General features: G+C 41.5%; 1 protein-coding gene and 1 long non-coding RNA gene across 5 annotated transcripts in view; one reads left to right on the top strand and one right to left on the bottom strand.

Moving 5' to 3' along the window:
* Nucleotides 1–16,646, top strand: part of LOC309396289 — a 394,508-nt gene that overhangs the window by 193,794 nt on the left and 184,068 nt on the right. The gene's annotated exons all lie outside the window — the stretch shown is intronic.
* FLI1 (Fli-1 proto-oncogene, ETS transcription factor) overlaps nucleotides 1–16,646 on the bottom strand; it is a 142,976-nt gene that overhangs the window by 92,641 nt on the left and 33,689 nt on the right. Inside the window, exons 2-3 of one of the 4 annotated variants that reach the window (XM_081961299.1) lie at nucleotides 12,567–12,621; nucleotides 9,600–9,695 (exon numbers count right to left, since the gene is read on the bottom strand). In XM_081961299.1, the coding sequence (XP_081817425.1) occupies nucleotides 9,600–9,665 (66 nt within the window). In that variant the 5' untranslated portion in view covers nucleotides 9,666–9,695; nucleotides 12,567–12,621. Of the gene's footprint in view, nucleotides 1–9,599; nucleotides 9,696–12,566; nucleotides 12,738–16,646 lie in introns of those variants that run through there. The other 3 variants (XM_081961302.1, XM_081961300.1, XM_081961301.1) reach the window with 3 other exon arrangements.

Below are 16,646 nucleotides of genomic sequence, written 5' to 3'. Positions count from 1 at the left end.
AAATTTTTTTCCCTGAACTGGCACAAGATATTTCCCAAATTTCTTAACTTTGTATGAAGAAATAAATAGATTTTTTACCATGAATAGACCATGATTTGTCAAATTTTTTTTGAACAGCCAAGGACTTTAACGATTGGAACAACAATGGCCAAAACTATTTCTATAAACGTAAGTGCTGAAGCTGTTGTTTTTTTTTTCTTTTTTCAAATGACTTGGATAATTTTTCCTTTTTATTAAAGTATATTTGGCTGCTTTTTTTGGCTTATGCAAAAGCTTTTTCACTTCTCTGCTGGGAGGAGATGGAAGAGAAATCTGATCTGGGGGTTGGAGGATATATACAACATTGTGTGTGTGTGTGTGTGTGTGTGTGTGTGTGTGTTACAGATTGTACCCTTGATTACAGAATAGAACTGTATGATTTTGTATTTCTAATTTCATAAAATCATCAGTCCCGTTGAGGTAAACGCTCATTAGAATAATATTATCGCATCTAAGGAGACAGAATTGTACCTTTAGGTTATCCTAAATGCTGCATATATGCCAAAAGCTGTTCCTTTTCACACCATGAATGCCATTGTCCTGTTTTTATTTCATGGTGATTTAAATTTTGGGGTATCTGCTGCTTTTTGGGGGGTTCCATCAAGAACCCAGTAGAATGATGCCACAGTGTTCTCTAGAGACGACTATAGAGTGACTCAAGAAACTGAGACCAAAGAATGACAGTGCTTCCCAATTTCATCTTAAATGTTTTAAAACCTTCTTTTCATAACGTTGACCTTCCAAAGGCTGATATAATTCGAAGAGCAAAATATTTGGAACCTATCAGGTCGACTCGCTTGGCTAACTAACTAGGATCAGTTCTTAAATGCTTCAAACAGAAGCCATTTCCTCTCCTATCTGGAGATGCCTAAGGCTAAAAGTGAGAAGTTTTGCGAGCAAAGCGTGTCTGCCATTAACTCAGCTTAAGCTATTCCCAAGTTTGCTTTATTTATACTTGAATTCTGGATCTGTGTGTGCGCATTCAATATTATATGAGTCATTTAGCTTCCTTTCCACTCGAATAGTGAAAACAGGCTTGGTCTGAAACAATCTGTCCTTGAAACAAACAAACAGACGTCTGTTGCTTATGTCTACGGCGCATGATAGTATCAGGAAATTTTTTAGACTTCATGCTTTGGAATACATCCCATCTCATGCAGCTCACTATTCCGTTAAGAACGCCTCAAATACTAAAGACTCATTCATTCTTTAACCGAGTTCAGTAGGAATGGGCGTTTTGCTGTTTTGTCTTGCCATATAATTTGAGATCAACACAAATGAAAAGCAACCTTCGAACAGCTAACAGCAAGATTCTCCGGATGCCAACACAAGGTAAGGCAACCCTCTAGTATCCTTTATAGAAGACGTATTGTAGATCTGACTAACTAGAGTCTAGTTAGTCAGATCTACGATACATCTTCTATAAAGGCCCAGAGTTGGCATCACTTTGGATAAATGATACCATTAAATAAGTTGCCATCCTGTTCAATTGGGAAGCTGTTAGTTTGCTAGAGAACTTTGCCAATGGTTTTTACAGACATTGTCCATTTGAATGGAATCAAGTATAAAATCCAATGTTGAGAAATAAATTTGCAATGTTGGCTACCATACATTCAATGCTTAATCAATGCATCGAATTGGGAGAAGGGAGCTTGAAAGCTGCCTTTTGAACATCACTGTGTGATGCCTGTTACGGTTTAATCATTCCGCATTCCATACAGCAACATATTGTTTTCAATAGCTTAAATTGAAGCACTTTGAAATGTAAAAAAAGATTAAACCAGTTTGTTGAGTAGTGTAAAGCTTATGCTTCATTTTTCCAAGAATTCAATTCTTGGGGGGAAAAAGGTTGGACTAAAATGTGATGCTTTACAGAGTGCTTGTGTGTGTATACGGGAGAACATCTCAGTGTGAACATAGGAATCTGTTTTATGTTAAGTCAGCAAAAGAGGAATGTAACACAAATGGTGACTGTGGAATATAGGTTAAAAGATTGGAAACTGACAGTTAAGCTCTCCTTTGCAAAAGGCATTGAGAGGGTACAAGAGAAGATATGAAATAGCTTCTTGCTAAGTCACAGTTATGTCACCCTTCTAAGTCACCCTGCCAACAAAAGTTCCTATAGTCAAGGCTATGGTTTTCCCAGTTGCAATGTACGGCTGTGAAAGTTGGACCATAAGAAAGGCTGAGTGCCAAAGTATTGAGGCTTTTCAACTATGGTGCTGGAGAAGACTCCTGCGAGTCCCTTGGACTGCAAGGTGATCAAACCGGTCAGTCCTAGAGGAGATCAACCCTGACTGTTCTCTAAAAGGCCAGATTCTGAAGAGGAAACTCAAATACTTTGGCCACCTAATGAGAAGGAAGGACTCAATAGAGAAGAGAACTAATGCTGGGAAAGACTGAGGGCAAAAGAAGAAGGGGACTTCTTCCGAAGGCAACTTCTGTTCCACGGGTTGATGGTTTTCACTATCGGAAAATTTCTCCATATTTCCAGGTTGAATCTCTCTTCCATTATTCCTTGTCTGGCCTTCAGGTGCCTTAGAAAATAGCTTGATCCCCCCTCCTCTCTGTGGCAACCCCTCAAAGGAGCTGGGACAAGTAACAGGAGCTCACCCTGGGGCATAGCACCTGGGTCTTGAACCAGAGATGTCAGAGGCTGATAATATTTGGCTTCGGTTGAAGCAGATATTCTGGTTCAGAATATCTGCTTCAAGCTGCATATTTCCAAGGTAAAGGTAAAGGTTCCCCTCGCACATATTTGCTAGTCGTTCCTGACTCTAGGGGGCGGTGTTCATCTCCGTTTCAAAGCCGAAGAGCCAGTGCTGTCCAAAGATGTCTCTATGGTCATGTGGCTGGCAGGACTAAATGCCGAAGGCACACATTTAGCACTGTTACCTTCCCACCAAATGTGGTTCCTATTTTTCTACTTGCATTTTTACATGCGTTCGAACTGCTAGGTTGGCAGAAGCTGGGAAAAGTAACGGGAGCTCATTCTGTTATGCGGCGCTAGGGATTCGAACTGCTGAACGGCCAACCTTCTCCTCGACAAGCTCAGCGTCTTAGCCACTGAGCCACTGTGTCCCATTTCCAAGGTAGGAAATATCAATTTCTGCAACTTCACTACTTTTAATCCGATGTGCAAGATATGGAATCTCTTCCTACACAAGTCGGTGAACCTTATTGGGTTCTTTCTGACTTGAAAGTAAACATCCATAGGTCCAGCTCAGATGTTGTAGTCCGCTTGTCTTTGGATGTTACTGCCATTTCTGTTTATAAAGAATCCCATTGCGAAGTTCATTAGACCAGCCTGACAAAGAGGAAAGAAGCAATTTTCACACAACGCATGGGTTTTATCACACCCTTCTTTAGACAAGGAAAGCAGCAGCTGCCTGCATTTAGAATTCTGGATACATACTGGAGTTGATTTTAAAATGTGTAATCCAGATGTTTCAGGCCGGGTTTGTTTACATTCTTGAGAAATGTTGTAGGGGAAAGGGAAAAAAAAATCTCTGCGCATGTATGTGTACACGAGCATGCGTGCGCTATTTAAACATAATCCTGGGCCCAAGCGAGTTTTGAAAGAAGCCACATTTGTGACCAAGATTTTAATCATCTGTTTCAAATGTCTCTGTTTGCGAAAACAAATGGCAGCTCTTACGTGCCAACAAATTTTCCTCTCCATATTTTTCCTTCTCCAATTTAGCTGAGCAAACCTCTGTTCGGTTTAAGGCAGAAATGCCAGGAAATTCTGGTTTTCGTCTCATCTATTCAGCTAGTTTCTCTCTCTCTTTTTATTTTAAAAATACGAGCCGATGACCCAGCATTGCCCGAGTATTTATTTATAGTGTTTATTATAGGAAAATGTCCAGACCAAACATAATTTCTAAGGTTGGATTTCCCCTTTACCAGAGGGAACCCCCTTGTGGAGTACTGTTACCATGGCAACTCCACTGCGCTGCACAGTAGAAGCCATTTTAAGGCACGACAAACTGTATCTTAACAGAACGCACACCCTGAGGGGGTGATAGGGGTGGCTTACCCTCACAGTATTTGTTTTCAGAGAGTAAGTCATCTGTTTACCAAGTTTGGTGTAGATGATAGATAGATAGATGATAGATAGATAGATAGATAGATAGATAGATAGATAGATAGATAGATAGATGATAGATAGATAGATAGATAGATATAATAAGAATAAGAATTCTGTAAAACTTCCTAGAATTTGCCCAGTCTGAAGCAAAGATCCATTGCATCTACTTTCAAAGGCTGGCCTCAAAATCCATATTTTCCATAAAATCCTTAGCTTCACTGCCAATTTTTGATGCCTACTCAAAGTCAATGGTAAGTAGGCTATGCCCCGGTCAGTTTGGGGAAAACGATAGAGTTAAAGCTAAGTAGGATTGTAGCATCTAAGAAAAATGCATCCCAGGTTATGAAAGAATCTATGTGTTGAATAGCAGATGATTTTATGCAGGGGAAAGAATGCATGGGGAGAGAAACACTAAAGCTACTTTTTGTAAGAAAGTGCTCTGGGGGGATGAGATTTATAGGAAGGAAAATAAAGAATCTACAGCTAAAGGTCTACAGGATTGTTGTTGTTAGTTGCAAAGTCATGTCCAACCCATTGCGACCTATGGACAATGTTCCTCCAGGCCTTCCTGTCCTCTACCATCCTCTGGAGTCCATTTAAGCTCACACCGACTGCTTCGGGGACTCCATCCAGCCAACTCATTCTCTGTTGTCCCCTTCTTCTTTTGCCTTCTATCTTTCCCAGCATTAGGCTCTTCTCCAGTGAGTCCTTCCTTTTCATTAGGTGGCCAAAGTACTTGAGTTTCATCTTCAGGATCTGGCCTTCTAAAGAGCAGTCAGAGTTGATCTCCTCTAGGACTGACCGGTTTGATCGCCTTGCAATCCAAGGGACTCTCAGGAGTCTTCTCCAGCACCAGAGTTCAAAGGCCTCCATTCTTTGGCACTCGGTGTTCCTTATGGTCCAATGTTCATAGCCATACATTGCAACATACATTTCGCAGCCATACATTGCCTGTAGGGTGCTTGTACTTATAATGGAGGGAGGGGGAGAAAGGTCCAGGAAGAATGTGAACTGCCCAGTTCAAAATCAGGGGAGAAAATGAATTGGGATGAAGGGATAGAAAGTCCTGAGAATGTTACTCTAGCCAGCAGGAGACATATTACATAGAGATAAGCAAAGTGATACTTTCAGACAAGGAAGGGAGGCAAAAATGTTCCGCTAACTACAGTGCATCTGCCTTTACTGACCCCATATTTATTTATTATTTCAATATATACATCCTTCCATCACGCATTCATAAATAACAAAAAAAAAAAAACACTCAGAGAAACAGCAGCTGGACTAAAAACTAACTTGTTATTCACAAATCGGCAGAACCAATGTATGAACTCAGGACCACTTCCTGATTTTCAGGCCTGGGGCAAAACCATGTTTTGGGTAAACTATTTTCCAAAGTTGGGCACTACAAGACAATTGGCTGTCTTGTAGTTCCCCTTGCACATATATACTAGTCCAGGGGTGGCGAACAAGTTCGACAAAAAGAGCCAAAATTTTAAACTGTGAGAGTCAGAGAGCCACACCACGCAGTGACCTGCCAAAACAGACCCGGAAGCAATGTTCCCTCTAATTTGTTTTCGATGTGAGCAGAAAAGTATAGTGTTTGAGCAGCACATTTTTATGCCTGAGCACCCGAATTTTTTTCACAGATGTCACCTAAGACAACAATGAAATCAGTATTATTTGAAACTCAAAGTTATGTTTCTTCAAGGTACCCGCTTAATTCAAAGTGTTATATAATATCAGTATCACTTAACAACGCTCCTGCTTAGCAACCAAAATGTTGGCTCAGAAACTCTGGCATTTGAAGCACGCAACTCTTAAAGCTGTCAAGTTACAAGACCCTTGCACCCCTAACCCTTTAGGGAAAAAAAACCCCAGGGGTCTTCAAACCTGACAGCTTTAACACTTGTGGACTTCAACTCCCAGAATTCCTCCTCCAGTCATGTTGCAGCGATGTCATCTGCGTGGATCTGCTCCATCTTTGCTTTCTTCATTGTGGGCAGGGCTTCTGCTGAAGATGCCGACGAGTACGAGTTGCCACCAGAATAACTGCTGCTACCTCCTCCTCCTCCAACAGAATCACCAGATTTGCTCCTGAGCTCAGCGCTGGGTTACCTCTGCCCCCTCCCCCTCCTCCGTGCTTTTGATGAGCCATGAGGCTTTTTTTCCCCTGCTCCCCCCCCCCCGCCTTCCTACTGGCTCCTCAAAAGCACGGCGGAGGAGGAGGAGGGGGCAGGGGTAACCCAGCGCTGACTGAGCTCAGCTGCTCCGAGCGGAGGGGAGGCGCCGCTGCCACGCACGGAGATGCCGGCTGGAGCTTTGGCGGCTTCATCTCAGCCGCAGCGCCGGGCGGCAAATCCGGCAGTGCTGCCTGTTAGAGGAGGATGAGGAGGAGGTGGCAGCAGTTCTTCCCGTGGCAGTGGGGGCTTTGGGGCTTCACAACTAGCCTCAGTCGCCCCGTGCTCCTCAAAGCAAGTCTGGGGAAGTCCTTTGCAGGCGGCCCGTTCTAGCTGCCTGCAAAGGACCTCCCCAGCTTCCGAAAGGGAGCGCGCGATCTGAGCCACAGTATAGTAAATAATGACAAGAGGCAAAGAGCCTCATTTATTTTGGCCGGGAGCCGCATGCGGCTCGCGAGCCGCATGTTCGCCACCCCTGTACTAGTCGTTCCCAACTCTAGGGGGCAGTGCTCATCTCCGTTTCAAAGTCGAAGAGCCAGCGCTGTCTGAAGACATCTCCGTGGTCATCTGGCCAGCACAACTAAATGCCAAAGGCGCACAGAACGCTGTTACCTTCTCACCAATGGTGGTCCCTATTTTTCTACTTGCATTTTTACATGCTTTCGAACTGCTAGGTTGGCAGAAGCTGGAACAAGTAATAGGAGCTCACTCTGTTATGCAGCACTAGGGATTCGAACCGCCTTCTGATCAACAAGCTCAGCGTCTTAGTCACTGAGCCATCACCTCTGTGAGAGATTATTTTACAATGTTCAATTATTACTAATCTCGTCCCCTGATTGAAAATCCAGCATGTAGCATGCCTGTTAACATTTAAAACTTCCCTCCTTCTTCCGAGTACCTTGTCCTACTATTTTAACAGGGCCAAGAAACATATAAAAGGATTTTGAGAATGGAATTTTGATTCTTAAAGGCTAGTTACAAGCAGCAGAAGGGGAAAAAAAAGATTTAAGTCTTAAGATTCCCCCCATGATGATTGGTGAGATCTGTTCCTTCAGTAAGGTCTTGATAGATGGTTCTCGACTTACAGCCATTCTTTTAGTCACCACTTGAAGTTGCCACAACACTGAAGCAGGTGACTGATGACCACTTTTCATACTTACAACCGTTGCAACATCCACATGGTCATGTGATCAAAATTTGGCTACTTGGCAACCGGCCTGGGATCTTGTGACTACCATGTATAACCTTCCCAGCCAGCTGTGTTGTGGTCCGACAAGCAAAATCAATGAGGAAACACTTCACTTAATGACTATGTGATTCTGTTGTGGCCCACCGGTAGCCAGCAGAGCTGGCAGTAGAGTCAGACAGTGAGGAGGTTGGGGAGGAACATGGGCCAGTCCTGGGGGCTGAGGAAAACTCAGATGAAAGCTCTGTGTTGGAGGCAGGGAGGTAGCTAGACAGCAGTGAGGCAGAAGAACAGCTGGAGCCTGTTCCCAGTATGCTCATGCGCAGAACTGCCGGAAGACAAGAACAACTAAGAAATCAGGGTTGACTTAAGAGTAAAGCCACACCTAGGAGGTGATTGGGCCCCTCCCATAGGAAACATTAGAGGAGCGAATGGGGGAGTGGGCTTTCGCAGGAAACAATTTGTTCCTTCGGTTGTTTCAAGAGTGGAAAGTTCTGTTTGTGACTATAAGAGACTCTGTGCCAAGTGTTACCTCACCCTGTTTGGAAACTAGTTTATCTGACAGCTCTCCTAGCAAGATAAGGTTCGTGTTGATAAATATTCCTCTGAAAGACTCTTTGCTAAGCCTTGCTGACTGTGAATGAAAGGAATTCACACTTGTGTAAACAAAAGGGGTTTTGCTGGGACCAAGACTCTGCTTCGTATTTTTTAAGGAAGCCTAGTTCAGAACAGATTTGCTTAACAATTGCGGTGATTCGCTTAACAATGGCTGCAAAAAAAAGGCATAAATAAGGGCAACACTGAATAACTGCCTTGCTTAGCAACAGAAATGTCGTGCTCAGTTGTGTTCATAAGTTAAGGATTACCTGTACTTAGAAGTCCTGTTGTAAGAAGGGAGCTCTGTTTCTTATAGTAGGGCTAAGCCCATCTTGATGTATCTAAGATCTTGTAATGTTTCCATGTGGGACGACGCAGACCAAAATTAAAAATAAACAAACAAGCCTGGTAATGTCTATTTTCTTTTAACCCATTCCCATTCAATTGGATGAAACGTTATACGTGTTCCCCAAAGAGAATTTTCAGTGCTAAAGGCTGTCTGTGTGGAATTCCTGGTTTTCGTTGCACCATAATCTCAGCTCCATAACCTTCCTATCTCTGAACACTTCCACTCAATCCCCAGGGTAGGCAATCACTCCTTGTGTGTCATTGGGTCTGATTGGAAAGTGTAGACAGCCTGGAAGCCTCCATGACACCACGTAACCAATTCCAGCAGTAGGACTTTACATCACCTTCAAGAATCTTACCCATTCTACAACACCACCAAGAGAGAGGAATTCTCAAGGAACCTAAGAATAAACAGAAGCTGAAGGGAACCAATCTCCCGGATATTGCAAGACTGGTTCTGGTGTGAAACTTAGGTGCCTTTCTTAAGCACATCCTCTGACATAAGCAAGAACATTTCCATGGGAAAACACACACAGAGGGAAACACACACAGGGAAAACACACACAGAAGGAAGTTGACAGAACAACTTCTTAACAGAATTACAGAGTTGGAAGGGACCATGGAGCTCTTCTAGTCCAACCCCCTGCTCAGGTAGAAAACCCTACTACTTTGTCCAATCTCTTCTTAAATGCCTCCAGTGTTGGAGCACCCAAAACTTTTGGAGGAAATTAGTCCCACTGATTAATTGTTCTAACTGTCAGGAAATTTATCCTTAGTTCTAGGTTGCTTCTCCTCATTTCATTTCCATTGGATCAATCAGAATGCACTCACAAACACACAAAATACATGTGATACAGAAGACCACAAGGTTTGGGGTGATTCAAAATTAAGATGGAGCTCCTAAATATGTGTGAATCAAAAGAAATACCCCTCTTTAAACACACCAGAAAAGAAAGCCAAATAGGGTAGAACTGCCAATGCTGAACAAGTTATAGAAATTCATTCTCAAGATGTAAAGTACAACGGGAGGTAAGTGGTGAATAACTAACTGTTCCTATCGGTTTTCCTTCTCCATTCATCAACTGACATAAGAGCCACACTTTCGAACGGACACAACAAATGGTTTATCACATATATGAATATTGTAAATATTGGACATTACCTGCTTCAAGATGGTGTCATGTCTTACCTTGACGTAAGACGAAGTGTCTGGGACTGTCTGGAACATCCTGGTTTGCGACTGGATGTCTGAAAGAGCCTTCAAACCAACATAGAAGGAGTAATTAGAGAGATGAACTAAAGGTCTCCTTTTTGTGAAATAGATTCCAAACAATGTCATTATGGGTAAATCCAATCATGACACCTCAAGCAGAAGGACTCTCTAGGGAAAGAAATCCTACAACAAGTATTGCTTTCATTCTTTGTTGGTTTTCTTTTTTTAATTGTCTGTCTGGGTTTCCTTGAAAGTTCAAAAAGAATAAGGAGAAAGGAGGAAGAGAAGGAGGGAGAGATTTTCACTTTGGATATTTGATTCTTCAAACTGCCAACTAATTCGATTAGAGGCATTTACAATGAATGTTGTGCAAAAATTGTATGAAAAAAGGGAAGCTAAGGCACCTTTAACGTTGGCGCTGAGAAGGGAATAGTAGCATGGCTCTATAAAACTTAATGAATTGCAATGAACGTTTTTCTTTCTTGTTCAGGAGTGTTTTTTTTTTAGCACCCTATAATGTGGTGCAGATGAAGTTAGAAAAAAGAAAGAAAGAAAAGTCATTTGCCTAAACAACTCTATTCCTACAAAATAATAATATCAACAACACATAACAAAGTACAGACACTGTACTTCTAAAGAAGTAAATGAAATGCCTACATTACAGCTTTGTTAGTAGTGTGTGTGTGTGTGTGTGTGTGTGTGTGTGTGTGGAGGGGGGTTGTGGGTTTGTATGTGTGTGTTATATAGCCATTGGTCTAATTATGCAAATCCTTGGCCACTGGCCAGTTAAAGCTAACTACTTAAGTTCCTATTGTCATTAATGGGCACAGACTGCTTAATTTGCTGCCATTTTAAATCAATGGCATTAAACTATTGTGTCTGTATGCTCATAGACCATAACTATCAACAAGTATTAAGCAATGATGAAACTCTCATTACCCACTATCCTTGTTTCTGGAATTATTAGCCCATTATCCCTTTCGCCAATAACCACCACTGGCGACACCAAAAGCAGCTACAGATAGATGATGAGAGATAACGTTAATACTTGCATTAACCATTTGAGTAAATTAAGACTATTCCTTTGCCACTGCTCTCGGGCCACTGAACTCCTGTACAGTAGTTGCAACTACTGCACTGTTTGGTCATGTAAACACGTCTGGACGGGAGTTATCAACAGTGGAAGTAACATGGCCAGTGTTATATCTGCTGTCAAAATAAATGGCTGTTTTTACAGTCACTTTCTCCCAAACCTAAACGTAGACGCATTAAAACAATCCCAAGATCAAATCTCTAAGTGAGACTTGTATAGTTCAGACTGCCCAAGGTTGCATTTTTTTTCTCTTTCCTTAGAAGCAAATGCAGCTTCGCTAACTTACAATGAAGAGTAATGTTGTAAGAAACGTGGAAGCGTGATAGGAAGGAAGCAAAACGTTGGCCCTTCTTCTCGGTTAAAGTATGTTAACAAAAATAAAATGAAAATAAGGATTTTATTAAGACGTTCCTTGAAAGGGAGCCAGATCGATTTCAGAAGAAATTTTTTATGCAAACATTTGGCGAAGAGGGATAGTTTTTTTCCCCCCTCTTTTTTTTTTTTAAAAAAAGCTAATAATAGGACTGGAATGCTACCCAGGATTATTCCTGGAAAATTCATCTCACAAATATATGAAATCCACCTAAACGAAAAGAACTGGGTTTTAAGTGTTTCAGAAAACTACAGGGGAATTCAATTCATTTTGTTTCTTCTCCCAAGCCATGACCTTTGCCTTCTGCTTAAACTGTGACCTGTGTGTTCTCCACATGTTTACTTAGAAGTCAGTTGCACAAAACCCAGGAAAATGTGCGCTTCGTAATATATAAAACATAAGACTGGAGCACAATGCTTCCAACACAGATCTTTGCAAATGCAAACCAGATTAAATTCTTGCCATAGACGCAGCCTGTCTGTCCCAAATGGGCATTTCCTGTTCAGTGTCGTTTAATGGAATAAAGTTGGTTGGAAAGCAAGCCACGGGTGAGCATTTCCACTCATCTCAGAAGCTGCCTTGGCCAGATTTGGGGGGGGGGGGGGCACAAACAAATATTCCTGAAGCTCAACGCAAGTTTTACTCGATATTCACCTGAGCTAAGTTGGAGCAAGCATCTTCGTTCATTACAGTGGGGCTTGTTCAGGGATATAGAAACAACAGATCTGTGTTTGAGCTCATGTGGGGATTTGCAATCATTTCCAAATGATAGTGTTTAAAAGTTCAGTTTTATAATCCCCCCCCCCCGTTTTTCTATTTTTCTTTACCGAAAGCTTTTGATTCCCCCCCCCCAATGCCTCAATTACCTTAGGCATATTATTTTAAATGATTAGTCGACCAACTGGAACAAAAGGGTAATTATTCTCAGTTGTAACTCTGATAAGCTTCAGGAGATTGATTCTCACTCTCTAGACAATCCTAGCTTCCCTTTCCATCATCCTCAGCCATCATCGTCCTCCATCCACACTGAACCAGGAATGTTGGGAGCAATTTTATAACATTTCTAGAGAAAATCAAATGAGGGGAAATAATCTAGGATGTTCCCATTTTTACTTTTCTCGTATTTTTTTTTTCCTGAAGGAACAAACCGATGATAAACTTCTCCTTTAAAGAGGTTATCCTCAACTTTTCCTTTGTCCCTCTCTCTCTCTCTGCTGGCTAATCTTCATTCTCTCCTCACTGTTCCCAGATATACATATATATTTGCCACGAACAACATGCAACTTTGACCAAAGTGAAACTACCTGTGTAAAATAATCAGAGTTGGATAGAAGAAGAGGGAATATTCCCACTCCTACGAAGCCTCACAGCCTAAAAAAAACCAAACCCAAATCAAGTTTCTCTCTCTTTTTGCCTTGCTAAAGCTGGAAAGAACATAACAAACACTTACCTTATGGAGCGTACTTTGTCTTCAGCCAGTTGGATGATTGAGAAATCCAGATCCACTATGACAAAGGATAAGCTGATTAAAAAATTATTCCCCAGATCTAATAGTCCAGCAGCCACATTATTGCAAAAGAGAGCTTTCCCTCTCACTCTATCCTCAAAACAAGATCAACTTGAAGCAAGGGAGTGAGTTTCCTTTCCTGTGTTAAGAAGCCTTGCAGACTGCAGCAGTTTTCACATATCCTCAGGGTTAAGGGTATGTTTTAGTTTTTTTTTCTGAACAACTCGACACAGCATCCTTTCCCCCTTTCTCGTGCCCAGACCCTCTCCCTTCCTTTTCTCTTCCTGGATTACCTCCCTCCTTCCTTTATCAATATTTCAACTGCTCCTTTGATAAATCACCCTAATATGACAACTTTGCCTGCGTCACCTCTGCTCCCCGACTTGGTTCTCTAGCTGGAGTGGCTTTCATCTTCCAGAAACCCTATAAAATTACAAGAATACACAACTTTGAGACAGAAATCCCCCCTTCCATACACACACATACACACACACACACACACACTCACACACAGCAGGCAATCCCAAAAGTAACGCTGAGTGGAGCTCAAGTACTGTTTCCAATCCCGGCTTCAGAAATAAAAATCCCTCCGGTTTCTGCTTTTGAACCAGTACTCTATATTTTGGGCTTTTATTATCACCATTGTTAAGATTTTTTTTGGGGGGGGGGATGTTTGAAAAGGATGGGAGCAAGGAAGGCAACCCAACCCCCTCCAAGCACTAGATGTTCTGTGACTTCAAACCCTTCCAGTTGTAAGAGGGATGGCTGGATTTATTTAAAAGAATTCTAAACTCTGTACATCCTCAGGGATAGTTCCTTCTTTATTTTTTTAAATCCCTCTTTTTTTTTAAGCATGGTGGTAGATTATTCAATTCAGTTTCTTGGCTGCAAAGCAGAAAAAGAAAAAGAAATATTGTGGAGGTGCCTAAATTGCAACCCTAAGGTTGCTGAAAACAGTGTGTGTAAAACTGAAGCAAAACACAATGGGATGAAAAGTGAAGCACACAACCACAGAGGGGTAACCTCTATACACATAACCAGGGTCCTTACAATTAACTTTGGTCTAGTGGATAAGACGCCAGGCTAGAAACCAGGACATTGTGAGTTCTAGTCCCACCATAGGTATAAAAGTTGACTGGGTGACTTTGGGCCAATCACCAGGAGATGATGAGTTGTAGTACTGCCTTAGGCATGAAAGCCAACTGGGTGACCTTGGACCAGTCTCTCTCTCTCTCTTTCTCTGTCTCCCTCTCCCAAATCACCTCACAGGTTTGTTGTTGTGAGGAAAATATGAGGAAGGAGTGTTAGGTGTGCTCCCTACCTTGAGTTATTTATAAAAATAATAAAGGCAGAAGAAGAAGAAAAATCTAAACTAAAAATTAAAAATCATTTGCGCTTACGTTCTTAATGCAGATACACAACAAAAATGTCTTTCGTTAAGGGTGTTACCAGTGGTGGGATCCTACCAGTTTAACAACCGGTTTGGTGATTGTGGGCTTTGCACGCCCATGCAGTTCTGAGAAAACTTACCTTCCGCATTGCTGCTGGGGAGGAAAACAGCTGAGGTGTGGCACTCCGAACTGCTGCGTGACTCAGCTGACAGGATATAAGTCAGTAAAATGCAAGGGTAGGTGGGCAGGCCCAGCTGATCGTCGAAGTGAACCGGTTCGCTCCCAGCTGATCGTCGGAGCTACCGGTTCAGCCCGAACCAGTCAGAACTGGTAGAATGCCACTCCTGTCACTTGGAACCCTGACATAAACATCTCTTAGAAAGAGGTTCCTCAGCTCTTTTGTCATCCACAGCTCTAAAGACGGGATCAAATCATGGCCTGCCATCTGTTTTCGTCTCTTTAATATCCATGTTATCAGTTCCTCATGAAGTATGAGGCGATTTTAGATGAAGACTTCTCAGCATGATCAGCTAAAGACTTTGAACAAGTCAACTGTGCCTCCAATAGTGAGAGGATATTCTTTGCAGTCTGCCACAAATTTGCTGGCATATTTTATTACTCCTAATTCTCTCAGCTATTCTTCTCCTCAGGATTTGTGTAAGAAGAGGATATGACACGAGCAAGTGAAATTTTGTTTGTGGTGTCTTCAGGCCATCTAACGCCAAGCTTCTGGATTAATGGCATAGTCTTAACAGTGATACTTCTGTAGTAAGTTGGTGGGAAGACAAGGAATGTTTTCAAAAGGAAGGCAGTATTTTCTGATTCATATCCCAATTCAAATTCTGCAGATGATACAATAGAACTTTCTGGAAGTATTATGCTCTCCCTTGGATGAGTTAGGTTTTTGGAACAAAGTCCTTTGTACCTGCCTGAAGATAACATCAACATTTGTTAAAGGGAAGAACATGTCATTAAAGAAGTTAGCAATTACACTGTTAATCATACGTAGGGTGATGGGATATTAAAAATGTGGCATCTTGATGCCCCAAGTTATTTAATATTTTTACCATCGATAAGCAATACATTACTATTTTCAGGGTTGCTTAGAATTTTTTCCCCCAGCTTGGATCACTAAGACGTCCATATAATTTAAAAGATTTTATTCATAAGTGCTATGTAATACTTGCGGCCTAAATTTATGAACTATGAAATATCTGTATGTGTAATGTTCCCCATGCGTTTATACAAGAAGTTGCATGTTCAACTTAACCTTTGTACCTTTGCTCAGGAAATGCACTTGGCTATTAAAAATTACTTTAATGTGATTGATTGTTGACTATTCTGAACCCCAGTTGTGAGGACTATTTCATTTTTTTTGAGGTCAGTGTATTTAGAAGTGATGTTGGTTTGTTTGTTTCAGAAATGCATGGTCATCACTTGATTGTGTAATCATGAAATGTTGGATGCATAAAACAAAACAGCTTCCCAGCTCTGGCCCTTATTTGGTCACTGCAATTCCAAGTGATAATTTAAATAAAAAGTCATAATCTAATGTCAGTTCAAATCTTCTTCTCCCTACGTTGGTTTTTCCCCGAAAGTATTTGTTGCTTGATAGTTGGCATTTCAAGACTTTAACTGAAACATCAAAACAAGCAACCTACAGGTCAGAGCAAACTAACCAGGATAGAAAACAGTCGAGTCAACAGGTGCCTCATATCACCTCAGACCATCCCCTCGGGGTGCACTCGAGCATGTGCAGACTGCTAATAAATAATAATTGATTGTAATCAAACTATTAAAACGATTAGCTTGCAGGTCAGAGGAAAATAACCAGAATAGAAGCAATAAAATCAACAGGCGCCTCATTATCTGCCTAATCAAGGGTTGCATGAGCATGTACAAAATGCTAAAAAGCCAAACCGTAGGGCCCGTAACTTCTTTCTGAATATTTGCTGTTTCATCTTCCCTGCCACACATGTTGCAAAACTGGTGATCCTACAATTGAGATATTTCTCAATACCAACACACGCTGCTGATTATCTAAACTGTAAAGAATTAATCAAGATAAACTTTGGTGGGGATTTTTTGAGTGCTAAAATAATAAGGAAAGAAAGCAGAAGAACAAAAGTGTTGGGATATTGTAGTGTCTTTAAATTTTCAATGAATTCTAATATATTCTCTCTCTCTCTCTCTCTCTCTCTCTCTCTCTCTCTCTCTCTCTCTCTCTCTCTCTCTCTCTCTCTCTCTCTCTCTCTCTCTCTCTCTCTCTGTGTCTGCCTCTATCTATCTATCTATCTATCTATCTATCTATCTATCTATCTATCTATCTATCTATCTGTACACACACACACACACACACACACACACACACACAAACAAGGGAAAACTTTGATATAATCGAATGCTCTCTTACACCATGCTTTCCCTGGCCATTTCACTCTTAAGGCTAACATATTGAAACATTTTCCTCCTTAATATATATGTATAACATGGCAAGGGTGAAAGGTCAGTTTAGGAGTCGTGCCTATATGCAATTTAGTCTCCAGCAGACAAAATTCCTGACCAATCTTAAAGAAAACAACACACAGCTGAGACGTATATCTGGACTAAGTAAAGACATTGCGTCTGTTGG

The sequence above is a fragment of the Natrix helvetica genome, assembly GCF_964273705.1.
Source record: "Natrix helvetica genome assembly, chromosome: 8".
NCBI lineage: Eukaryota > Metazoa > Chordata > Lepidosauria > Squamata > Natricidae > Natrix > Natrix helvetica.
Note: the sequence above shows the minus strand (reverse complement) of the source record. Positions and strands in the feature narration are given on the sequence as shown.